This window comes from Hemicordylus capensis, chromosome 5 (genome assembly GCF_027244095.1).
Source record: "Hemicordylus capensis ecotype Gifberg chromosome 5, rHemCap1.1.pri, whole genome shotgun sequence".
Lineage (NCBI taxonomy): Eukaryota > Metazoa > Chordata > Lepidosauria > Squamata > Cordylidae > Hemicordylus > Hemicordylus capensis.
Window position 1 is genome coordinate 35,544,319 of NC_069661.1, and position 25,792 is coordinate 35,570,110.

Below are 25,792 nucleotides of genomic sequence, written 5' to 3' on the forward strand. Positions count from 1 at the left end.
CCAACTACTACCCAAGCCGTAAGGCAGTGGGGCACCCTGGTGATTTTTAGGGAATTTTTGACTCTCTGGTGTTAAATAACTTTTTCTCATAATGAATCCTTATGAAGAAGGAGTGTAACATCTGTGAATTTAATGTGTTTAGACTCTTGGATGTTACATTACTTCTGTGTGAAACAGGATGCTGGACTAGATAAGCCTTGGGCCTGATTCATCAGGGCTGTTCTTATGTAACACAAATACAAATATGTACTGCTTGCCAATCTCAAATGACCAGTGATCTTGCATAAACAAGCAAGAATGCAAAGACAAATGTGGAAAACGGGGCACTTTAATATATTTAATCTTATAATACATTTCTTTCTAAATTACAAAGTCAACAAGTTGCAAGTATAGTTTGCTACAAAGCTTTTCGTACGAAATATCTTCTATAAGAAAATACATCTCATTAAACATTTCCTGTAAATAAATTACTTCAAATACAAGGTCTTGCAGGAAAAAAAGGGAAGGGCATGCAGAAGCTGTCAGATAACATTTAAATGAATGGGAGCTTTACTTTGTAGCTGCTGGCTGTACTTAGGGATATGGACTCCTTCCCATAATCTCACAGAGGCAAAAGGTTTGCAGATATGTGGTTCCATAAGTAAAGGGTGTCTCACTGAAACAATACACTTTATCAGCCTTATTCCAGATTTCATTGCACTTACACAGACTGGGTAGCACTCCCTGTATCAATCTCAGATAAGTCCCAGTGTGATTCAGCATTCAGCATTTGCTTTTAAAGGTTTAAATTCATCCTCCATATAATCTTATCTTTTTGAATATAAAAATAAAAGCTTATTGACCATGCCTCAGACCTAGGAAAAGTCTGTTTAATTCTGTTCTCAGCTAATTACATCCAGGGCATAAACTATTCACGTTGCATACAAATGATTGTAATGAAGCCATGACCTTTTTTATTTTTATTTAAATGAAAAGCAGCACGGGGAGGCTGCAATTTTGTATGGAGGAGTGGTGTGTGTGTGTGTGTGTGTGTGTGTGTGTAAGAAAGTGCAGTGGTGGCTAGTTTGGGGGGGGGGATGAGCCACAGATGTGGCTGATCTGCACTCCCCTCACCCAGTTGTTGCCCCACCCAGCTGCCTCCCTCCTTCTTGCCTCACTCCACCACAGCTTTAACCCCATGTGCATGGGCTTCACATTCACCTGGTTCCTGTGTGAATGTGTAGTGACTGTGCAGCCTGCATGCCTGGGGTTAAAGCAAATGCAGGATGAGACAAAAAGCAGGCAAGGGGAGTGATAATGAGCTGCACCTGCAGCTCATTTCCTGCCCTGCCCTGCTCTGATTAGCCCCTCCACTGTGGGTGGGTGTTTAATCCTTTTCCTGCTGCTGTTTCCTTGCTCAAAATTCACTCCAACTTGCTTCCTCTCCATGGGGTTCCAGTTGTATCTGTACAAGGGTAAATACATGTCTGGAACCTTCTTGGGGAGGAAAGCAGCTTGTGTAAGGGCCAGCAGAGAAAGGGTCAAGTATCCCCTACCCCTGCTGCTCCTTTCCATTAAAAAAACACCCCTGTCTGGATATGTTCAGACATAAATAATCTCAGCCCAGGTTCTCCCCGCCACAGCCCACCAGCCGCGCTCCCTATATCAGCACCTGGCATAAGAAGTGGTTAGCCACGCCCCCACACCTGACATCAGACACAGGGGGGCATGTCAGGGGTGCAAGGCACGGCCCCTGAGGGGTGGCTGCCTGGGTTCTTTGAACCTGTTCGTTCAATGGTGGCTCCGCCCCTGTGGAGGATACTATGCGAGGTCAAGAGGCTTTAGCAAATATCTCTTTTTCTTTTTCCATCAAAGAACAGTAAAGCTGGGAAAGGAGGGGCTAAAAACTTAGGGAATTCTCAGCATTCGCCTTCTTTAATGACATGGAAAAATATTCTTTTTTATTCCATATATATGAGCTTTTAAAAAGAGAAAATGTATCAGAAGGCTAATAATGAAGAATTTTGATTTATGTATGCCAGTAACAAACAAACAATAGGTCTGTTCACACAACCATTTTGGGGTGGGTTGTAGGGTTAGAGAGCTCATATCCCAGAAGCAGTAGATGAGCGGAACCCCGGTTTAAGTCAGCAAACCCAGGAAATACATGATTAAGCCAGCATTGTTGAAATGGGGGGCTGCAAGTATGGAAATTCCCTGCCAGCATGCTTTGCACTGCCAGTAGACCGAAACATCTCATTATATCATCAGCTCCCCACTGATTGGACACAAAGAAGCAGGAGGCAGACCCAGCCCTGTGGAAGCAGCTGCAGCTACAGAATCATAGAGTGTGCTTTGCAGAATGGCCCAACTACATACCTGCCAACATGTCTCTATCTTCCCATTCTGGTGAATGGGAAAATAGGGACATGTTGACAGGTATACATCCATGGTCGACAGCAGTGTTCTCTTTAATTTTTTTCATCTGTTCCTGGAATGAGTTTTGGTCTGGGAGGCAGTATCAAGGCAATGTCTACACACGTGCGTTCAGAATATGGACTTCTTGATTCAACTTGAGCAGAATCTAAAATTAACTGAGTGAACATCAAAAACCATGTGAGCGTGCACACATGCACACACCTTAGAGGGAGCACTGGTCAACAGTCTCTGTAACCACAGCTCTATTTTTTCTAGGCATGATAGGTCCTGAAGACTGGATACAAGATGTAAATGGATCCATATGATCAGAAAATAAAGGTAGGAGAGTTCTCCTCTCCTCCTACCTTGGTTAAGAGCAGATACAACAGCTGGGCTACCCTGCTTTGAGCAACCTGGGGTGGATGGATTTTAATGAGTTCAAACACTCATGAAAACCAGGATAGAATACTTCCTACCCTGATTTTGATGACTGTGAACAGGCCTAATAATTTGCAAGATACATTGGCATAAGGTGGATCCAGAAGGGCTCCAAAATATGGCTTGCAGAATGTGTTAGACTTTTTCAGAACTATGTATTTCCATAAGGATTTGTTCACATTGCAACTGCAAATGACATGCCATAGTGGGGGGAAGTGGCAATCTGAATCCACCTATAGAGTAGCACAATTTTTTCCCCCAAAAGGAAAAAATTGTACACTGTTCTCTCCTCCAACCAACCATATTGCTTGGGAAGCAATCCGGCTACTCAATTCCACCCCCCACCCCCTGATACGTACATATATAACACATTTGAAAACTAACTGAATATACTAAGAGAAAATACAGGGGTGCTAGGGGAGAAGGTCAAACAGCAAAAGTCATCATTCATTTTTGTCAGTCTATTAATACTGCTGCGGTGATAGCAATCCTTGTCATCTCCTACAGTCAGTGGAAAGCCAGGAGCAAATGCTGCTCTACCCACAGCCCTAGCATGCATTTGAAAGAAGAACATGCGTTCACCAATTCAAGTTGTAATATTTCATCACATGATGTCATTCTACTAGAAACAGATCACGTCTCCATATCCACCCTGATACCTTTTCTTTTATTTATTTGCTTGACATTGGTGCATTATGTTTCTAGTTTACTGTCTCCAATCCCATAGAAGTTCTGTACTAAAAGTTATACTAACACTGTTATTTGGTAATATTATAAGTCTGTGGATATAGGCAGCCTCCTCTAGAGGTAAAGACGCAGAAGAGTTCACAATGCAGCCCAAAATAGCCCAGTACTCACAACTAGCAGCCAGTGTTCCCTGTACGAGGGATTCCCAGACGTTGTTGGTTACAAATCTCATATTTCCCAGCCAAAGGCCATTGCAACTAGGGATTATGGGAGTTGTAGTCAACAACATCTGGGAATCCCTCTTACAGAGAACACTGCTAGCAGCTCAATATATACCATTCTGGATGCATCCATAGACAGTTTGACATTAGCCCAACATGTAGTAGCAGTAAACAGAGACAAATAGAAGCCATTCGCTGAAGTAAATAAAGATGAAATGATTACGGCATTGCAGTCCAAACACTTAGATGTGAAACATGATCATCAGCCCTGCTTAAACACCTCTGTTCGAGGCAACTTCTGCCTTGAAAAAAAATTACTGTGCAGTGAGATGTTCCTTTTGTCACAGCAGCCTGCAACGTCTTGCACTCTTACTTAGTAGAAGTACTTTTCCATTCAAGGGATTGTGTAAAGTTAACAGGTAAAGACATTCAAAGTCACTTTTCCCTCTACCTCTAATAGCTTCGGTTGACCGGATTTGTTTTCCCCTACTACCTAACAATGTGTTGGTAGAAATGTCTTTCAGCAAAGCACTGCTTTGTGTTGTAAATATGTAGTGTAGCATTTATTTTACAATCATAATGGGAAAACCTAACCACAATTAATGCTGAGAAGACACAGGGCCATACCCAGAGCATGGTAACTGTCAAGACGTCATTGGAGTTGTGCTTTTCTGCAAAAGTTTGGCACCACTGGCAGAATGCCACTGTGTCGTGAAGAAAGTCCAGCTGCCGTCACATTCAGCCCCAGAGCAGAAATGTAATTCTGTTGAGGAGGAGGCTTAGTCCTGCCAACCATGGGCCAGTCTGTTCTTATTTACAATCCTCATGCTTTGCCATGCTGAGATGCGTCCCGAACGCAGGTTCACAGTCTGTTCATTGCACTCTCCCAGATTCCCTCAGATCTTCTGGCACACATGAAGTCTGGCTTTAGAAGAATAGGTGGCATCTTTCCAGATTTTGCAGGACAGTCCTTTGGCACAGTCACATCTCTGGAATATCTCCAAGCCGTGGGAGCCTTTCTTGCGCTGCTTGGTGCACACCTCCCCCTGATGCAACACAGGCTTGCAAATTTTGGTCCAGAAATGGCGAGCACAACAAAAGCCCTCAGCACAGTCAGAGGACCTGAGGCAGCGGTCTCCTTCCCGACCTCAAGGAAATGACGGCAGGAGTTAGAACACAGGAAGGAGGAACAGAAGGAATTCAACATCTGCTTTCTAAATACATTCAGATAAATATAAACTTGTACCACTGTGCAAAGGTGTCATTTAGGGAGCAAAGTGGCAATCCCCATCATCATTGCTCTACGCCAGAGGTCCCCAACCTGTGGCCCTCCAGATCCAGCTGAACTACAACTCCCATCATTCCCCGCTACAATTTATTGTTGTAGTTCCGCAACATCTGGAGGAACACAGTTTGGGAACACCCAACTGCTCCATATTTTGGGCAACCCAATTATTCAGGCTATATAAGATACACTTCTCTTTATCATTTCATATTGCATATTGTATTATTTAAATCTTTATGCTATCCTTTTTTTTATTATAAGAAGGGTAGGTTCTTATAAGAGGCTCAGTTGCAGATCCACCCATCTCTGACTTCTTTCACTTGCCTCTGTATATTAATATCCTTTAGTATTCTTTTGGCATCGTATTTCAAATCTATCTCTATGACAGATGAGCTAAGTCACCATATTTTCAAATCTTTCTCTGCAATGAAGATGATGGCTGGAAACATTAAAAGAGCTTTTTAAATTCCAGACATTGTTGACTACAACTCCCAGCATTCCCAACTGTGATGGCCTTTGGCTGGGAATTATGGGAGTTGTAGTCAACAACATCTGGGATTCCCTGTTAGAGGGAACCCTGTTTGAATGTTTGTACAATGGAGCGGTGGAGCCTGCTTTTTGTTTGCCATTGTAAGAACCCCTCTTAATGCTTTAACACAGGCCTGCTCAACTTCGGCCCTCCTGCAGATGTTGGCCTACAACTCCCATAATCCCTGGCTATTGGCCACTGTGGCTGGGAATTATGGGAGTTGTAGTCCAAAAACAGCTGAGGGGCCTAAGTTGAGCAGGCCTGCTTTAACAGAACGCCGCTGCACTAACTCTCAAATGGTAATTATAAGCATTTTATAGCAAAAGACACTCCCTTGTCAGCAAACAACTACCATGCTGTATAAAGTATGGTCTACTGATAATCCATTCCTACCTTTTGAGTGTGTCAGCTTGGACTGTCCTTTACCTATATTCTGCCAGCCCAGGTCCTTGGTGGGATAGTTATTATTTTTCTTGTTGCGAGGTACTTCCAGGGCCGGGATATGGGGTGTGAGAATGCTTTCAGTCACTGGTATGCAAATACCTAGGTCGACAAGAAAAATGAGTCAGAATGCTGGGGAAATTGAGATGTTCCTATGAGATTATAGACGGTATATTGTGTAGTGGAACGAGAACAAGAACGCCTGTTTCTTAGGAAACAACTGCGCCAATCTGAGGTGATGAGAGAGGATGTTCTCAACTGTCTTGAAAAACTGAAAATTAACAAATTGCCTGGGCCAGACGGCATCCACCCAAAAGTTCTGAAGGAACTCAAATATGAAATTGCTAATCTCCTAGCAAAAATATGTAACTCGTCCCTACAATGAGGCTCTGTATCAGAGGACTGGAAAGTGGTTAATGTAACTCCGGATTTCAAAAAGGGATCCAGGGGGGATCCAGGAAACTTTAGGCCAATTAGCTTAACTTCTGTGCTGGGTAAATTGACAGAAAGCATACTTAAGGACAAAATTGTTAAACATATAGAAGAACAGGCCTTGCGAGAACCAGCATGGCTTCTGCAAGGGCACATTTTGCCTCACCAACCTTTTGGAGTTCTTTGAGAATGTCAACAGCCATGTGGATAAAGGTGATCTGGTTGACACAGTATACTTCCAAAAAGCTTTTGACAGAGTTCCCCACCAAAGGCTTAGCAGTCATGGGATAAGGGTACAAGTTCATGTGTGGGTTGGTAATTGGTTGAAGGACAGGAAACAGAGGGGTAGGAATAAATGGACAGTTCTGTAAATAGAGGGAAGTAAGAAGTGGGGTCCCCTGCTTCTTATGGTGCAGCCACATTTGGAATACTGCATACAGTTCTGGTCACTGTATTTTAAGAAGGACATTGTAGAATTGGGAAAGGTGCAGAAGAGGGAACCAAGATGATCAGGGGCCTGGAGCACCTTCCTTATGAGGCAAGGCTACAGGCTCTGGAGCTTTTTAGTTTGGAAAAGAGATGACTAAGGGGAGACATGATAGAGGCATATAAAACAATGCATGGAGTAGGGAGAGTGGACAGAGAGAAATTTCTTTCTCTCTTGCACAACACTGGAACCAGGGGCCATCCTATGAAAGTGTAGGCCTTGACATTTAGGACCAACAAAAGGAAGTAATTTTTCACACCGTGCATAATTCATCTATGGAATTCTCTGCCATGGGTTAGGGTTAGAGGTGATGGCCCCTAGCTTGAGTGGCTTTAAAAGGGGCTTAAACAAAACATGGAGGACAGGTCTATCAATGGCTACTTGTCTGGTGACTATAGTCCACCTCTAGTCTCAGAGGCAAGATGTCTCTAAATGCCAGTTGCACAGGAGCAACAGCAAGAGAGCGGGCATGCCCTCCCCTCTTGCCTGTGGGCTTCTCAGAGGCATCTGGAGGGCCACTGTGTGAAACAGAATGCTGGATGATATAGACCTTGGGCCTGATCCAGCAGGGCTGTTCTTATGAGAGTGGTGCTATAGCTCAGTGGGAGCACATCTGCTTTCCATGCAAAAGGTCCCAGCCTTGGCATTTCCAAGTAGGCCTGGGAAAGACTCCTGTTTGAAACCTTGTAGAAGCTGCTGCTGCTGCTCATTATAAACAATAATGAGCTAGATGGACCAATGGTCTAGCTAGATCGGAGAGGAGAGCAGGTCTTGTGGTAGCAAGCATGACTTGTCCCCTTAGCTAAGCAGGTTCTGCCCTGGTTGCATATGAATGGGAGAATAGAAGTGTGAGCACTGTGAGATATTCCCCTCAGGGGATGGAGCCGCTCTGGGAAGAGCAAAAGGTTTCAGGTTCCTTCCCTGGCTTCTCCACAATAGGGCTGAGATTCCTGCCTGCAACCTTGGAGAAGCTGCTGCCAGTCTGTGAAGACAACACTGAGCTAGATAGACCAATGGTCTGACTCAGTAAATGGCATCTTCCCATGTTCCTATGTTCCTGGGGTCTGCTTGTGCTGGTGCTTTATCTTAATTTTGAGAGGAGAGCTGGTCTTGTGGTAGCAAGCATGACTTGTCCCCTTAGCTAAGCAGGGTCTGCCCTGGTTGCATATGAATGGGAGACTTGATGTGTAAGAACTGTAATAGATTCCCCTCAGGGGATGGAGCCGCTCTGGGAAGAGCATCAGAAGGTTCCAAATTCCCTCGCTGGCATCTCCAAGATAGGGATGAGAGACTCCTGCCTGTAACCTTGGAGAAGCCGCTGCTGCCAGTCTGTATAGACATGTCTGTATAGACATTGTTCGAACAAATGGAGGAACAAATGGAGGAACAAACTAAAGGACGGCCAAGGACAATTTCAAATCTTAAACTTGAATGGCTTTCAGATAGTAATACTGAGTTAGATGGACCTATGGTCTGACTCAGCTTCCTATGTTCCTATGTACGTATAAGGAAACTTCCTATGTTCCTATTTGCAAAAACAAATTAAATAATTAGTAGGTCCATTCCATATTTGATTGGATACATTATCTCCGTAATGGACAGTGCATGGAATAGTCTGCCTGGTGCAGTGGTGAGCTCTCCATGGCTGGAGGGGTTTTTTTTAATAAAGGCTGGACCAGCCACCCCTCAGGGAGTCTGTAGCCGTTTCCTTCACTGAACAGGCGGCTGGACTAGAAGACCCCTAAGGTCCCTTCCAACTCTAAAATGTTTGTGGCTGAGGTGAGATTTGAGATGGTGAGCTTTTAGCTCACAGCTCCCACCTGCTCTCCATGATACCAAAATTTCTTTCCACACTTTCTAAAATGGGTCTATCCCACCTTTCTCACCCAGGCAAACCAAGGCAGCCGGCAAATATTCTTTTTCTAAAGTAATAATAAACAAACACAACAAAATGCAACAAAAATTACACAAGAGTACAAAAGACAACCCAGGACCCCAAAAATCTCAGCAGCCCCATCAACCTATATGACAATGTCAGCCCACTTCAACGCTCAGCAAAAAAGCAATGTTTTTAAACTGGCTGCCTAAAGGAACATAACGTAGGAGCCATATGGGCATCCAATGGAATGGAACGGGCAAACCCCTTCCTGAAACGTTGGAGGAACAAAGGATCATAACAAGCTGCCCTCTACTGAGTCAGACTCGGGGGCATAGCTATAATTGAGCGAAAGGGTTCAAAGAACACAGGGCCCCAACTCCTGAGGGCCCTGCAGCTCCATCTCTCCCTATTTTCTTCATTATCTCCCTCACTCTGGGGGGCCGCCAGAGAGAGGGATGAACACGGGCCCCCTCTCGCCTAGCTACGCCCCCGGTCAGACTATTGGTCCATCTAGTTCAGTACTGCCTACACTGTCTGGCAGCAGCTTCTCTGTACTTACATACAGAAGTCTGTCTCAGCCCTATCTGGAGATATCAGGGAGGGAACTTGGAACCTTCTGCATGCAAGCAGGCAGATGCTCTTCCCAGAGCAGGCTCATCCCCTAAGGGGAATATCTTACAGTGCTCACATATGTTGTCTCCAATTCAAATGCAACTGCACCAGGGCAGACCCTGCTTAGCAAAGGGGACAATCATGCTTGCTACCATAAGACCAGCTCTCCTCCCCTAGAGAGCACTGCTGCTAGTCAGTGTAGTAGACAATACTGAGCTAGATGGACCAATGGTCTGACTCCGTATATGGCAGCTTCCTATGTTGACATGATGATCAACTGAAATATTCCCTGGATGCATTTTGCCATTTATATTTATAACATGCGGATACCATTGTTGCAGCGGTTTCCAGGGCAGCACATGCCATCTCTGTGGCAACGCTTCTTTTTCCTCCTACAGATCATGCAGGCAGATGTTGCTTGATGGGGACTGTGGCAATATTTCCCAACTTCACATTCCTTGTCATTGGTGCAAGGGTATGCCTAGAAAGTGGGAAGGAAAAAGGGGGAAAGAATAATGAGTTAAAAACCTCGCCAAAGACTTGATGGAACAAATGGAGGAACAAACTAAAGGGCGGCCAAGGACAATTTCAAATCTTAAACTTGAATGGCTTTCAGATAATAAGTGTTTAATGGCACCAAAAGAACTGGATTTATGGCCCTGTAACCAACACTTGTGGGATCTGAAGGATATCAGAGAAATAAATATGTTTGCAGCAGGAAAGAATGCTAGACCAGATGGGTCAATGGTCTGTTTGGGTGACAATATGTGCCCTCAAAGGTTCTTGTTGTTCCACGAGTTCCTCCAGCTGACAAAGGGTGGATAACTCAGCAACTGGGAGGAATACATCTTATTAAGTGACAAGACTGGTTTCCTGTCACACTTATTTAGCTAATACATCAGTTAAAACTAAAATAATAACAGACATCTTGAAAGCCCTACTCAAACATAGTATAATCTATGTACAATCTATGTATGTACAGATCTGCATACATGTACATTGACATTCCAAAGGTGGATGGAAATGACCTCCAAAGCCATTTCTGGCCACCTAGGAACCATGGATACATTCAAATGCAACGTATGAGGAGGTTTTGAAGAGGCCTATACCCAAATTCCGTTTTAAAACTAACACATGTACAGGCATTCACACAAACACATGTCAAACCTGCATGCACATACAACATAATGGGTCAGTTCACACGGTCATTGGGAGGGCAGGAGGGCTCCATTCAAGATGAGGTGTGAGGCAGAGCAGGCAATCATCATCCCAGATGGAGCCCTCTGTGGCCAGGCAGCAGTTTCGTGTGACCACAGCCAGCCCCAAACCACCTGGTCCTCCAAGGATCAGGATGCCTTCCCAGTGGCCCCCACTTTGCTCTCAGTCGAGCTTAGGCTCATGACATCACCAGCCTCAGTTCCATTGGGTATGTAAAGATATGTAAATAAGATAACTCTTGTAAGTAAGTAGCTCTTACATACCCACTAAGTATGTAAAGATAAGTAAGAAGATAGCTATACAGGTGGACCTCACTATATGAACAGTTCCGTATATCCGTGGGTATCTAATTGACACCTGGCCCCATTATCTGTGGATACAAAAGGGTTCAAACTCATGTATCTGTGGTTCCTAGGTGGCCAGAAATAACTTCAGAGGTCATTGCTGGCCGCCATTTTTTTCAAGAAAAGCCACTTTGTGGCTCATTTGTTTTAAGAGCATATATTTTTTGCAATTTTTCATGGAAAATGGAGAGCATTCCTAGACAGCTGGACACCCATGGAGTATGGAATGACACTCTATTTGCCTTTTTGCCACGTTCTAAAAGCATTTGGGGCCCTTTTTCCAGACTCCAGGAACCTAACCCATTCAATCCCATTGACTTTAACGCCCCATTATCTGCAGTTCCCCCATGGAACCGAACCTCCATGGATAATGGGGTTCACCTGTACCTATAGCTAGGACACGTGCAGAATGTTTTTCTCATTTCATATAGACTATGTCCTGAAGAGCTGCACCTCAGATATCATATACATTTGCCCCAATTCAGCTGTTCTTTTTGTGCACAAAGGCTTGGGGTGCACATACAAAATATTCCAAATTCACGGCCATTCGCATACAACTATGACTCTAAATACAGCTTGGCTCCATGGTATTTAAGAGAGTTCCTTCTTTGTCATGAACTCTTCTGCTTACTTGGATCACATGGGGAGGTTCGCTTATGGCTACTACCAGCTCGTTTGGTGGCGATGCAGGACCGAGCCTTTTCTGTGGTTGCTCCAGGGATTTATAATGTGCTCCCTGTCAGTATAAGAGCTTTTCCATCTCTGGCTGCCTTTAACAATCACTTAAAGACAGTGTTTTCTAAGGCCTTTTGCTAAAACTATTTTAAAATGGTTTTTGTTAAAACTATTTTTTTTAAGTGCCATGATTTTGAAATAGTTTTAATTGTCTTGAGTTTTATTTTTTGTTTTAAGCTATGTAAGCCGCCCTGAGACTTACAGTTACTTGCACTTGTAAATTCCACTGAAATTAAGAACATAAATTCCATTCCATTCCATTAATTTCATTCCATTGAAATTAAGAACATAAGCACATAAGAACAGCCCTGCTGGATCAGGCCCAAGGCCCATCTAGTCCAGCATCCTGTTTCACACATTGGCCCACCAGATGCCGCTGGAAGCCTACAGGCAGGAGTTGAGGGCATGCCTCTCTCCTGCTGTTACTCCCCTGCAACTGGTACTCAGAGGCATCCTGCCTTTGAGGCTGGAGGTGGCCTATAGCCCTCCAATTATTAATGGAACTTTAATTAGTTATAACATTCAGCAGAACCTTATACAGGCTTACTCTGAAGCAATTCCACTGTGTTCATCCGGGATTCAAAAGCAAGTATGCAGCCTTTCTCTATATCCTAGCACTCCTAGGGCTATCAATAATTTCATCGCATGTAATGAGGACAAATAATCTCCAAGACGTGTTATTTCCAGGTAATGAGAAGTGTTAAAGGTAAGCACTAGTACCTTGAAATGGGCTCAGAAGACTGCAGCCAGCCAATGTAGTTGTCACAGAATTAGTTAAATATGTTTTTGTTTCCCCACATTCAGGAGGTGAGTTGTGGCATTCTGCACCAATTGCAGCTTCTGAGTCATCTTCAAGGGCAGCCCCATGTAAAGCGCACTACAGTAGTTAGTTCTCAGGGGTATAGAACATGCAGCAACTCTCTCAAAGATCCCAGTCCTCTCTAACATTCTCCTGCAAATCCCTCAGAGCATTCTAGAATCCTATAAGCTCCATACATCTCTAGCATGGACCATCACTCTTCTAGTCCTGTGGAGATGGGCAGTCATCCGGGCTAGATTAAGGCATGCTGAGGCCCTGGGCTCTGTGAAGCTTGAGGCCCCATAGCATTTAAAAAAAAAAATCTAACAAAAAGGATATTAAAAATAGAAATAATAAATGATTATTTTTTTTACATATACTTGGCAAAGATGCAATGAAAAACTAATAATCTAAGAAAAACTATTAACTTGCAATAATTTCTATTTGCATTAGAAATACCTTTTACTGAAAATACATTGTGATCTCTTAACTTCAAAAATTTCAGAGATGCTTATGTACAAAAACACAAGAGCAGTTAGCTCTCCCGTCACACCAACTCAGGGGCAAGCAGCTGGCTCCTGATCGTGGTGTTTTTGGTTAATCCATTCCTCGATCCAGGCCAGCTTTTGAATGGGGCTCTAGTTACTTGTATTCCAGTCCTGGTGTAGAGTTGGGGCTAACAAACAGCTAGCAGCAAGAGCACTGAAGAGCAGTCTGCACTTGCCTCTTTGTATAGTAAAGTGTGCTGCCAAGTCGGTGTCGACTCCTGGCGCCCCCAGAGCCCCCAGAGTGGTTGTCTTTGGCAGAACACAGGAGGGGTTGACCACTGTCATCTCCCGTGCAGTATGAGATGATGCCTTTCAGCATCTTTCCTATATCGCTGCTGCCTGATATAATCTGGGTTTCCCATTGTCTGGGAAACATAACAGCGGGGATTCGAACCGGCAACCTCTGGCTTGATAATCAAGTCAGTTCCCTGCTGTGCCATTAGGTGGTTTCTATTTCATTAAACTATTCATATTTGTTATTCCACTCCACCGCCTTGTCCTTACATACCACAATTCTTTCCCTTGGATTCGACGCTGATCAGGGTATGGAGAGTGTATGATATTTATTGGCACTGGAGTGAGAGAAAGGGTGAGAGAAAGACACCCAGTGCAGGGGAGAAGGCAGCAGCAAGGGGCCAAGGGGCCCCCTCTCCACTTCTTCCCTAGGGCCCACTTCTACCTTGCGATGTGCCTGGTACAACGAATGGCAAAGCTGTACTTACCAAAATGTATATACGATAATTGTATTTGTTTTATACACACTTTATTTACAGTTCCAGTCACCAAACTGTTCAGGACTCTTTGTTATTGTAACCAACTGACTGAGCACCCTTACAGCCTTCTGTATCTTGGCCTTTACCCCTCCTCCTTCTGCATACCAGGATGTTGCCCTCCTAAATGTAACATGATCTCTTAAAACAACACTACCTCAAAACCATCAGTAATAAAACATACCTTTATACTCCCCCCCCTTCTCCTTTATTTTTTCAACCAATTATGTAAAACTTGAAATTTAGTCATTTTCTGTATTCATGAGGCCCTAAGCTATAGCTGATTTAGCTTGTGCCTAAATCCGGCACTGACAGTCATAGCCGCATGTGACTTAATAATCAGGCAATGACCAATCGTTGACACAATAATGCAGGGGAAACTACATTTCCCAGCACTAACCTGTATCACAGCTATAGCAGCATGCAATGTGCTGGCCTCTCTCTCTCTCTCTCTCTCTCTCTCTCTCTCTCTGCCGTTCCATTCCACTAAAGTGGCAAGCCACGTAAGTAGATGGGGATAATGCAGTTTAGAGTGTGGGGAGTACTTAATTTTTTTTGAACTCATCTCACATTTGAGATGTCTTACTTAATCTCACAATAAAGCTAAAGACAGAGTATGTCTTGGTTTGTGAATGTTTACTGCATTCCCCCCCCATGCTGTCAGGCTATGGTGTTTAGCAGGAAAAACACCACACCAAGGCAATTGCCCTGTCACAGATATGCATGTGACACTTCTACATCTTTTGTGCACCAGCTACTAGGAACAATATTTAATTATTTGGGCAATCATTAAAAATCCTTGGGTACCACTGTATCTGATTAGGGGTTATTAAATTACATAAGCAGATATAATGTGCTATCTCATATTAATTAATTCAAGACTTTCACCACACATGTTACTAACGTGTGAGTCTTTTTAAACTCATAAAGTTGGCATGCCACTCAGGAAAAGCACAAGCTGAAAAAACATTTTATGGGAAACTCTTGAAGCTATTTTCTGGAAAAGCCCATGTTTTGATGCAATTTAGAGTTTGCTTTTCAGCATATTTGATTGAAATAATTAAACACATCATTTCTTCAGATTGTTTTCTCTATTCAATAACACAAAATAAAACAAAAATATCATTAAACACTGGCCATGATCCAGAGAACTTGCTTTACATTTTTGTGGCTAAAAAACAGCTTGTGCAAGAGGAAAATCAGTTCTGAAGAATCTGACCTGTAAGTACAAGTTGGTTTGCATCAGTGTTCCCTCTAACAGGAATTCCCAGATGTTGTTGACTACAACTCCCATAATCCCCAACTAGAGGCCATTGCAGTGGGGGATTCTGGGAGTTGTAGTGAACAACATCTGGGAAGCCCTGTTAGAGGGAACACTGGTTTGTATAGATAATTATTTCTAAAGGCAGCTCAAATTTCATAATTACTCATACAAGAACATAGATATCTGTGCCGAGAACTGTGAGATTCTCCCCCCCCCTCCGGTTCTATTCACAGCTCTCTGGATTATGGCAATTGATTAGTTTTTACACAGAATATATTCTAATAATAATAATAATAATAATAATAATAATAATAATAATAATACCCAGCAAAAGGTGCAGTTCCAAGTAATTATAGACCGATAACCTGTCTGCCAACCATGTTCAAAATATTAACTGGAATAATAGCAGATGAAGTGATGCAACACTTATTAACTAACAAACAGCTTCCAGTTGAACACAAAGGAAATTGCCCGAACACCAGAGGAACAAAAGACCAGCTGCTGATTGACAAAATGATTTTAGAAAATTGCAAGAGAAGAAAAACAAATCTAAGCGTTGCATGGATTGACTACAAGAAAGCCTTCAATTCACTGCCTCACACATGGATACTAAAATGTTTAGAAACAACTGGTGTCAGCAAAAACATTCAGATATTTATTTTAAAAAGCAATGAGCATGTGGAGTACACAGTTAACAATCAATGGCGAGACACTTGGACAGGTTAGCATTAGAAGAGGCATTTTCCAAGTGGACTCACTATCCCCTCTGCTGTTTGTAATCGCCATGACCCCACTTTCACAAATATTAAACAAAACAGGCCTCGGATACCAAACATCTAAAACATCAAGTCAAATCAACCATCTGCTGTACATGGACGATCTGAAGTTGTATGGAAAGTCCCAGTCAGAAATCGAAACACTGTCCGTATATTCAGTAGCGATATAGCAATGGAGTTTGGACTAGACAAGTGTGCTGCATTAATAATGAACAGAGGGAAAATAACAAAAACAGAAGGAATAGAACTGCCCAATGGAAGCAAGATCAAGAACCTGGAAGAGAACGAACCTTACAAATACTTGGGCATTTTCCAGCCTGATAACATCGCACACACTGAAGTTAAAAGAAAAATTGGAAGTGAATACATCAGGAGAGTTAGAAAAATCCTCAAGTCCAAACTCAATGGCGGGAACACCATACAAGCCATAAACACCTGGGCTATACCTATTATCAGATACACTGCAGGAATAATAGACTGAATAATAATAATAATTAATAATAATAATAGACTGAATAATAGACCCAGGCAGAGCTAGAGATGCTAGATCGTAAGACCAGGAAAATCATGACCATCAATTATGCTCTGCACCCCCGCAGTGATGTCGATAGGCTATACCTCCCTCGCAGCTCAGGTGGAAGAGGAATGCTGCAAGTCCATCAAACAGTAGAGGAGGAGAAAAGAGGCCTTGAAGAATATATCAAGGACAGCGAAGAAGATGCACTTCAAATGGTCAATAATGCGAAACTATTCAACACCAATGAAAGAAAGCAGGCCTACAAGAAAGAACAAGTCAAGAACCGAGCAGAAAAATGGAAAAATAAGCCACTGCATGGGCAATATTTGCACAATATAAGTGGAAAATCAGACATCAGCAAGACCTGGCAATGGCTTAAGAATGGCAACTTGAAGAAAGAAACAAAGGGTTTAATACTGGCTGCACAAGAACAAATGCAATAAGAGCAAAAGTCAAAAAATCCACCACAAACAGCAAGTGCTGCCTTTGTAAAGAAGCAGATGAAACCGTGGACCACCTAATCAGCTGTTGTAAAAAGATCGCACAGACTGACCACAAACAAAGGCATGACAAAGTAGCTGGGATGATGCACTGGAACATCTGCAAAAAATACAAGCTATCTGTAGCCAAAAATTGGTGGGACCATAAAATTGAAAAAGTTGAAGAAAATGAAGATGTAAAAATATTATGGGACTTCCGACTACAAACAGACAAACATCTGCCACACCACAATACAACAGATATAACTGTAGTCGAGAAGAAAGAAAAACAAGTCAAAATAATCGACATAGCAATACCAGGGGATAGCAGAATAGAAGAAAAATAAATAGAAAAAATCACCAAATACAAAGATCTACAAATTGAAATTGAAAGGCTGTGGCAGAAAAAGACCCAAATAATCCCAGTGGTAATTGGCGCCCTGGGTGCAGTTCCAAAAGACCTTGAAGAGCACCTCAACACCATAGGGGCCACAGAAATCACCATCAGCCAGTTACAAAAAGCAGCTTTACTGGGAACAGCCTATATTCTGCGACGATATCTATAACAATTGACAATAAAATTCAGCCATCCCAGGTCCTTGGGAAGGACTCGATGTCTGGATAAAACAAACCAGTCAATAACACCTGTCTGACTGTGTAAACAAGAAAAAATAATAAAATTTAAAAAATCACCCTGAGCCGTTTTTTGGAAGGGCAGTATAGAAATCGTTCTTCTTCTTCTTCTTCTTCTTCTTCTTCTTCTTATTATTATTATTATTATTATTATTATTATTATTATTATTACTATTATCTGTGTAAAATAATAATAATAATTATTATTATTAGTTTGATTTCTATACTGCCCTTCCAAAAACGGCTCACGGTGATTTACACAGAGAAATAATAAAATAAATAAGATGGCTCCCTGTCCCCAAAGGGCTCACAATCTAAGAAGAAACATAAGATAGACACCAGCAACAGTCACTGGAGATACTGTGCTGAGGGTGGATAGGCCAGTTACTCTCCCCCTGCTAAATAAAGAGACTCACCACATTAAAAGGTGCCTCTCTCTCTCTCTCTCTCTCTCTCTCTATATATATATATATATAGAGAGAGAGAGAGAGAGAGAGAGAGAGGCCCACATGTTATGCAGCAATGAGGATGGAAAAAGGGCTACACCCTCATAGAGAAGCTGGACAGTAGCTGTGGTGAAGCTGGTGGTGTTCCACAGTCCAGCACATGGGGACGGGGTGGAGGAAGCCATTTTCACTTCTATCCCCTCCCTGCGAAAGCCCGTCTTGTTTTTCAGAAATATGATTCTAAGGGCTGTGCAAAATGCAGTTTCCCATCTTGCATGCTGAAGAACAAGCCTTCCATCCAGCTATTCTTCAGCTTCTCTGCAAGAATTACCCTTCTTCTGCCTTTATATCTCTGTACAACATGTGGGGCACAACATATTTTCTTCTAAGGAATAGAAGATGATGCGTCCTCCTCTTCCTTCTTCTCCTCCCCCTCCTCTCTCTTTGTGCACATGCAAAATTTAAGCTATGGTGACAAGTTTCCATACACAACTTTTGAACAGAAAATAGATAATTGAAAACATCATTTTTAATCCCAATGAAAGCATCAACTCGTCCCTTTACAAACATTCTGTGTGCATTAAGTGAAGATGCATGGGGGTGGCATAATGACAAGAGGTTCCACCCCAACCTAAGCAAGTTCATTAGAACATCTGTAGAAAGCCCCCCTGAGAGCACTTGGGGATGTATAAATGTTTCCTATTTTACAATATTCTCAAACTGAATTTCTTGTAAAAGCTCTCCAGTGAAAACAAATTATTCAAAAAGGAAGCAAACGTTTCTCATGACTAACTGAAATAACCTTGTATTCATCTTACATAGGACAGAAATGAATTTCTTTATTAATAATCAGTTAAGCTCCATTGTTGATCCTCGTCAGTATCTGTAGATAGTGATGTCTCCTTTGTCTTTTAAAAAAAAACACAACCTTCATATTCTCACATAAATCTTTCCCTCTAACAAAGAGCCACATTTTGGCAAAACATTATAAAGCTGAAACACTTATCTGAATTTATTGTAGCCACTTTGATCTAGAAAACTTGGCATGAGGATCATCTTTCTTGTGAGAATCCCAGTAGGGCATTTCTGAATATGAGGAGGGAGAGCAGGAAACACTACTAAGGAGTATAAAAGATGCTCAGAACAATCATTTTAAAGTGTACAAAAAGGAGTACTTTTAAATATAATCAGATTTTCATTTGAGATATGGACAAGGACTTTGATATTATTTATAGTTTCTTCAAAAATATCTTCATATGTGAATGAAAAAGCCAAACCACAGTACTGACTTTATTATTTATTTCTTTTATTTCTTTAAGACCTTCAGATTTATTGTGTAAAAACAGGTGATAAAACCTTGTAAAACATTGTTTAAAATGTTGTTTAAAGCATAATAAAAACAGACGTTTGGGCATCTGCCTCAGTGTTGTTCCCAAGAAATACTTGGGAGTCCTTTTAAATATGTGTGTTGCATCGCCAGCTTACCAATTTTTTTATTTATTTAATACATTTGTATACCGCCCACTAATGAAAACTCTAGGCAGTTTACAGCATAAAACAAACCAAGAATGTTAACAGTTAAAACATAAAACCAGATTAAAATATCCATTAAAACACCAACTAGCTAAAAAGATGGCTAAAGAGATGTGTCTTCAGTTGTTTCCTAAAAGTGATGGAGCAGCTCTAATCTCAGCAGGAAATGCATTTCTCAGTCCCAGAGCAACCACAGAGAAGAAGTGCCTTTGAGTCGCCACCTGACGTGCTGGTGGCACCCTCAGATGAACCTCCCCTGAAGATCTGAATAGGTGACGGGGTTCAGAAGAAGGCATTCTCTTACATACCATGGGCCTAAGCCATTAAGGGCTCCAGAAAACTATTGGTAGTCAGTGTAACTTTCTGTTCAATCATATCAATATCTGCCACTCTTGCAACAAAATCTACTGGAAATTCACCCTGGATCAAAGCATCTTTATTGTTGTCGCATTTGCATTAAAAATCTGGTGAAATCTGCATTCTCCCACTATTCTGCTACTTTCATGCCAAAATAATCCACTCTCAGAATATTTTAGCCCAATTCTGCTAAACATTTCCTGGTCCCACCTGATATAAAGAAAAATAGGCAAGCACAAGAACATCCAAGTGTTTACAAAGCTTTTGGACAGCAAAATATATTATGCAATGTGGCCTTGAGTTACATGTATATGGTTGCGCCTATATGTTTGCCCACTTCTTTGTTTGTTTATTTTGTTTGTTTGTTTTGTTAATGTATGGCCCATGCTTCCATTCTTAGGAATGCCCACGGTCTTCAACCTACAAACATATAATTCATTAACTTGCCCCAATAAACATACACATGAAAATATCTGCTGCTTTGAATCAAAGTGACTATTGAAAAGTATTGGGGAAATGAGACATACAGTACAGTGGAAGTGGAAGCTAGTCTATCTATTAGCAGATAGACTTTGAACAGGCTTAGACATTACACTAAAAAAAAAAAAAGCTTCAATCTTCACGTTAAGATCACAAGCCCTAGACTCATGCAATGGACAGAAAAGTGAACCTTCCCTTGTTTAGTTTAAAACAAGTTGGGATTTGCTGGGTTTGCACTCATTGAGAAAACCTAGTTTGGTTTAAGTCAGGACTAGAACTTGCACATTCCCTGCCTTTATGGGAAGGAGAAGCACACAAACCTGAGGCTCATGATCACATCACGAAACCATGCTGAAATAGTGGCTTAGCATGATGTCTGAACTTAGCCTTTCTATGGAAATATCTGGCTCTGGATCTTGGCATTCATCTTGCAGTTTTGCATGGCTAGTCTTCCTTCTGCCCAACAGTACCTTAATCCAATGATTTCAAATGGACTCAAGAAACACACAGAGGACCACAGAAATGTCCACATTCCTTCCTTTGCACGCAAGATTTGCAAGGGTCCTCTCAGTGATTGGCCACTGTTATGTAATCTCACCCCTTGGAGAATTCCAAAGTCCAAGCCAGATCTTTCAAAAACTCTGTATGACCATTTTCTTTGGCCTGGATTTGGTAACTGAGGTTTTGTTAGCATGGAGGTTGTTTTATATACAATGCAATGGTTATTTAATTTTGTAAAGTTATATGTGGCTGGTGGATATCCTTGCCCTGAGACCTAAGGATGGGGTGCCAAAAGAGTAACTAATTAAATTATTGTAGCATTCACGTACAGTTTGATGTTCTTTCCTTCCTATTCAGCCAACAAAGTTTGTCTCTAGTATTGCCATTGCAAACAGGGTAGATTTGAGGGTAGATTCACATGGCTACTTATTAAGCCTGTGCATCAAAAGAAATATTGGTTCTAATCTGAATCCCAATACCAGAAAAATAAACAATGGCGATCAGAATAGGACTGGAGTGGGCTGCATATTTTACCGATATATTATGGGCCAGGTTCTTTAACTCCCTGTGCTCGCCTGTCCCCTTCCTTCACCCTCTTCCTTCACCCCTTCCTTCACCTTCCCCCCACCCTCATCCCATCTCCCTTTCTTATCTTGGACTCTCTGCGGGGTGGAGATCAGCAGACAAGATCTTCTTCATTCCCATGGAGCCCTGGATCAAACCGAAAGCTGCATTCCCTTCCTGCTGCTTGGGGTTTTTTTTCCTTTAAGGTTTAGCAAGTGCTAAAATCTGGCGCCGTAAATTTGAGACATGTAGTTCTGTTAATAGGTGTAGTTATGACACAGTGTGATGCAGATCTGTGTGAACTATGGTTAGGAGAAAGAACCACTATATGTCTGTCTCCTCAATCAGCCTCAAACACCAAGTTTGCCTATCCGCAACCTGAACCATCAGGAACCAAACGTAGAAAGTTGCCAAATACTGAGTCAGACCATTGGTCCATCTAACTCAGTATCATCTACAATGACTGGCAATGGCTCTCCCAGGTTTCAGACAAGAGTCTTTTGTAGTCCTACCTGGAAATGCCAGGGATCGAACCTGGGATCTTCTCCATGTAAAGAGATTCTCTACTACTAAGCTACAGCCTTTGAATATCCACCCCCCATCAATCCATCCTAAATGGTCCCTTCCTGGAAGGGGGGAAGTAGTATGAACTCACCTAGAATTCACTGTTATATGGATATGATTTATTTCACTGAAAACTATTTATGGCTGAAGTATGCTGCAAACACTCCCCATGCTAGAGCAAGGGAAAGGAAAGAGGACTCCCAACATCTGATTGTTTTAAAATGTATAGAGATATGAAGAAAAAGCTTTTCAGGGAGTCTCTGGGGAATGTTTCTCTCATTCTGTGCCATGGCATGTTCTTCTTGGATCGTTCCTCAAGGAATATGGTGTGCCAGCCAAGTCATGAAGAGGCCTGGACGTTAAAGGCAGAAAGAGCCTCCAAAAATAGTGACTTAAGTTGTGCTTGTAATACCAAGGGCTTTGAATGAACCATAAGGATACCCAAGGGAAATTATAAAGTCATAATGAAAAGCCAGAACTCCTGGATGCAAACGACAGTCAGTCTGTGGTAAAATGAGCCAATCTATTTTCCACTTTCAAACACTAGCAATAACATCACTTGGAATTGTTGGAAAAGATCTTCATAGAGCTCAAAAGCTTATATGTTCCCTCCAGCAGAACTTGTAACCTTCAACACTAATAGAATTGGTTTCCTAACACATCTCTCTCACAATATCACTTTCCACAAGTGTTTTATCTTTCCACAGTTATTTTTTAAAATATTCATGCCAAGTGACCTGAATGGGAAAAGACGATCCGCCACAGAGAACATTCTTGCAAAAACAGCCTGCCATCTTTCTGATCAGACATCAACACTCCCTTGCTGTCTTTCCACTACCACACTCAATTTCCACCTTGTGACAAAGGTGTCCAGAGACACCGAATGGGCCTGAAGACAGGAACCAGACACAGAATGGGCTTGATGGTAGAAGCCATAAAGAACAATGTGGCTTCCTGTCAAAAGCGTACTACATCTTCTGAATAGCATCTTCTGAACTGCCTGCTTGAATTACCTGAATTACTAAACAGTGGCCAGCATGGCGTGCAGAATAGTTGCCAGAAGACTCTGCCCCAGAACCTGCAGATTCATAAACAGCAGAAGCAGAGGGAGGCTGGCAGTGGCCCGTGTTTGGCTGCCACCGCAGCCCCCCTGCCCCCCACATCGGACTTCAGATGCAGGAGGCCGGCTAGCCACACCTCCCGTGTCTGACATCAAGCGTGGGGGCGTGGTCTCCCACCCAAATAGGGCCGCCAGCCATGAGTGTGGCAGTGCTGCTGGGGCTACAAGCAGGAACGCTGCAGCCCAGCACGCCCACATTTCTGGAGAGCGCTAGCGGGGGGGGGGTTGACAGGTAGGCAGCACCTTCCTTATCATTTAAAGCAGCCCCCGCCCTCAGAACCGGTTTGAACACCAGTCGGCGGAACCGGTTCGGCACTCCAGGAAGGGAGCGCCGAACCAGTTCCATGCACATCCCTAGTGGGCTAAGCCATTCATGAGGAGAGGAAGAGAGGAGGCTGCTACCCGACACACACTCCTCCCTTTTCCTCCCCCGCTCTCTTCCCCCCTTCCAATATGAAGAGCAACAAAAGATCTAGCAAAGGCCTCTAGCTGATCACTCTTGTTTGATTTTTGTCTTGTATTGAGCAATTGAACTATGCTTTACCGGGAGCCAAAATTCTATTGCTTTTCACACTGAGGAAGGAAAGGTTGAAGCAGAGCTCTTTGCCTTTTTCCAGGCCTGAATCACTGTTGTCTGCACATCCGCCTTCCAGTCCCCTACTAAAGATTAATGTTGATCAGGATTGTATAATTACTCTGAAAGCGGGCCTAATCTGCTGCAGTGAGGCACCTTTAACAATAACAATTTTTAGAAACTCTTTCTTACTCTGCACAGCTGCCAGATGGATCCTATCACACACACACGCACACACACCCAGCTGCAACTGTTGGTAGTGTCAGAGTATGTCTGTGTGATTTATGTTGTCAAAACTGCCACCCGTAGCACTGTCACCAAGCACTTACAGTAAGCAATGTTCTGAAAGCCATGAAAAAGATCCACAGTGACACAACGGCTTTATCACTTGATTTTATGTCATATATTAGTGCCTCACCAAAGACTCCCTAAAAGATAAAGAAACTTAATGCACTTTGTTCCTCATCCAGCTTCTTTTCAAAAGGCTCTTGCTTCTCTTTCATCTCTGCCTTCTCTTTCCCACCCCTCTCTGCTAGTTGGCTTTTTAGTTTTATCTCTGACTGGTTATTTATCATCTGGCCCAGAGTTAGCCTTCTGGCTTTTTCAACAATCTGTTTACTGCCCAGGGTGAACAGTGGCTTTCAAAAACAGATAGGAATAATTAAACCCCCAAATACGTTAGGTGAGTCTCTGGCTGGACTCAGGCATAATATTAAGACATGATTACCCCATAGTCTAGCATTGTAAGCACAAGCTTGGGAATTAGGAAGAACGTAGGAAGCTGCCTTACTGAGTCAGACCACTGGTTCATCTTTCTCAGTATTACCTACACTGATTGGCAGTGGCTTTCCAAGGCTTCAGGCCAGAATTTTTCTCAGCCATGGGATTGAACCTGGGACCTTCTGCATGCCACGCTGATGTTCTACCACTGAACCATGACCCCAACCATATTGCAGGCCATATCACACATAAGGAGAATAAATTTTCTGTTTCTGTTCTTATTCACAAAGCTGATTAGAACAAACTGTGATCCACTGAGTGCCACAGAATGACAAATCACAATTTGCTTTAAACCAGGGATAGAAGCAGTAAATTCCCTTTTCCTCATGTGTGTACAGTTGAGGTGAATGTTAGGAACACTAAACTATGGGTTAATTGTGATTTAGTGCCTCACCTGAACTTGGTCTATTTTTCTGCTTGGAAAGACTAAGTAGAATTTCATACAAGATGAATTTCCTAAATAGAAGTTGTTTGTTTTAAAAACATATCTTTCCTTTCATAAATATTCTGAGCTGATTTACAGAGTCTTATATATAGAATAAAAATGCTACAAGTAAAAAACAAACAAACCCTCAATAGAACAATTAACATTGCTAAATACAATGCCTGTCAACAAGAGTTAGCCCTTTAAAAACAGTTTCTCAGACAGCAGTAGGGGAAAACATCTGCTGGAAAAGATATGTTATAAGCAAATGCTGAAAGGTCATCAAGGAGGGGACAACCCAAATCTCTCAGGGAAGGGAGTTCCACAGAGCAGCCAAGTAATGTTATATGGGTTGCATTCTCACAATCATGGTGATCCTTGTTAAAGAGTTCAACAGGATTGCTGAGGCTCATAGAGCCGGTTGTGAGAACACAGATTTCCCAGGCAATCCTGGTTAAACTAGGATTTAACCATAAGAACAGCCCTGCTGGATCAGGCTAGTCCAGCATCCTGCTTCACACAGTGGGCCACAATTGCTCCTGAAAAGCCCTGAAGCGAACAGGTGAGGGCATGCCCTCTCTCTTGCTGTTGCTCCCTTGCAACTGGTATTTAGAGGCATCTTGCTTCTAAGCCTGCAGGTGTCCTATACACAACAGACCAGTAGCCAGTGATAGACCTGATAAGAACACAAGAGCCCTGATAAGAACATAAGACCATTAAACCACCTAACCAGTATAGATAACTTCCTAGCCTGGTTAAATGTGTTTTAACCACCGTGGTTTGACCAGGATGGTCACCAGGATTGCCTGGGAAATCTGTGTTCTCACAACTAGCTCTGTGGGGCTTAGCAATCCTGGTTAACCCTTTAACAAAGAACATTGTGATTGTGAGAATGCAGCCATAAGACCTAACATTCATAAGGCTGGGTTGGATTATCCTTTCTTCACCATCCTACCAC

General features: G+C 42.5%; 1 protein-coding gene and 1 long non-coding RNA gene across 2 annotated transcripts in view; one reads left to right on the forward strand and one right to left on the reverse strand.

Moving 5' to 3' along the window:
* Nucleotides 1-310: 310 nt before the first annotated feature.
* Nucleotides 311-25,792, reverse strand: part of DKK2 (dickkopf WNT signaling pathway inhibitor 2) — a 93,397-nt gene continuing 67,915 nt past the window's right edge. Inside the window, exons 3-5 of the mRNA XM_053253360.1 lie at nucleotides 9,739-9,889; nucleotides 5,951-6,100; nucleotides 311-4,890 (exon numbers count right to left, since the gene is read on the reverse strand). Of these exons, the coding sequence (XP_053109335.1) occupies nucleotides 4,640-4,890; nucleotides 5,951-6,100; nucleotides 9,739-9,889 (552 nt within the window). The 3' untranslated portion in view covers nucleotides 311-4,639. The remainder of the gene's footprint in view (nucleotides 4,891-5,950; nucleotides 6,101-9,738; nucleotides 9,890-25,792) is intronic.
* The window catches only part of LOC128327294 (uncharacterized), a 38,252-nt gene continuing 26,738 nt past the window's right edge, over nucleotides 14,279-25,792 (forward strand). The window contains exon 1 of the long non-coding RNA XR_008308571.1: nucleotides 14,279-14,325. This is a non-coding gene — a long non-coding RNA (uncharacterized LOC128327294). The remainder of the gene's footprint in view (nucleotides 14,326-25,792) is intronic.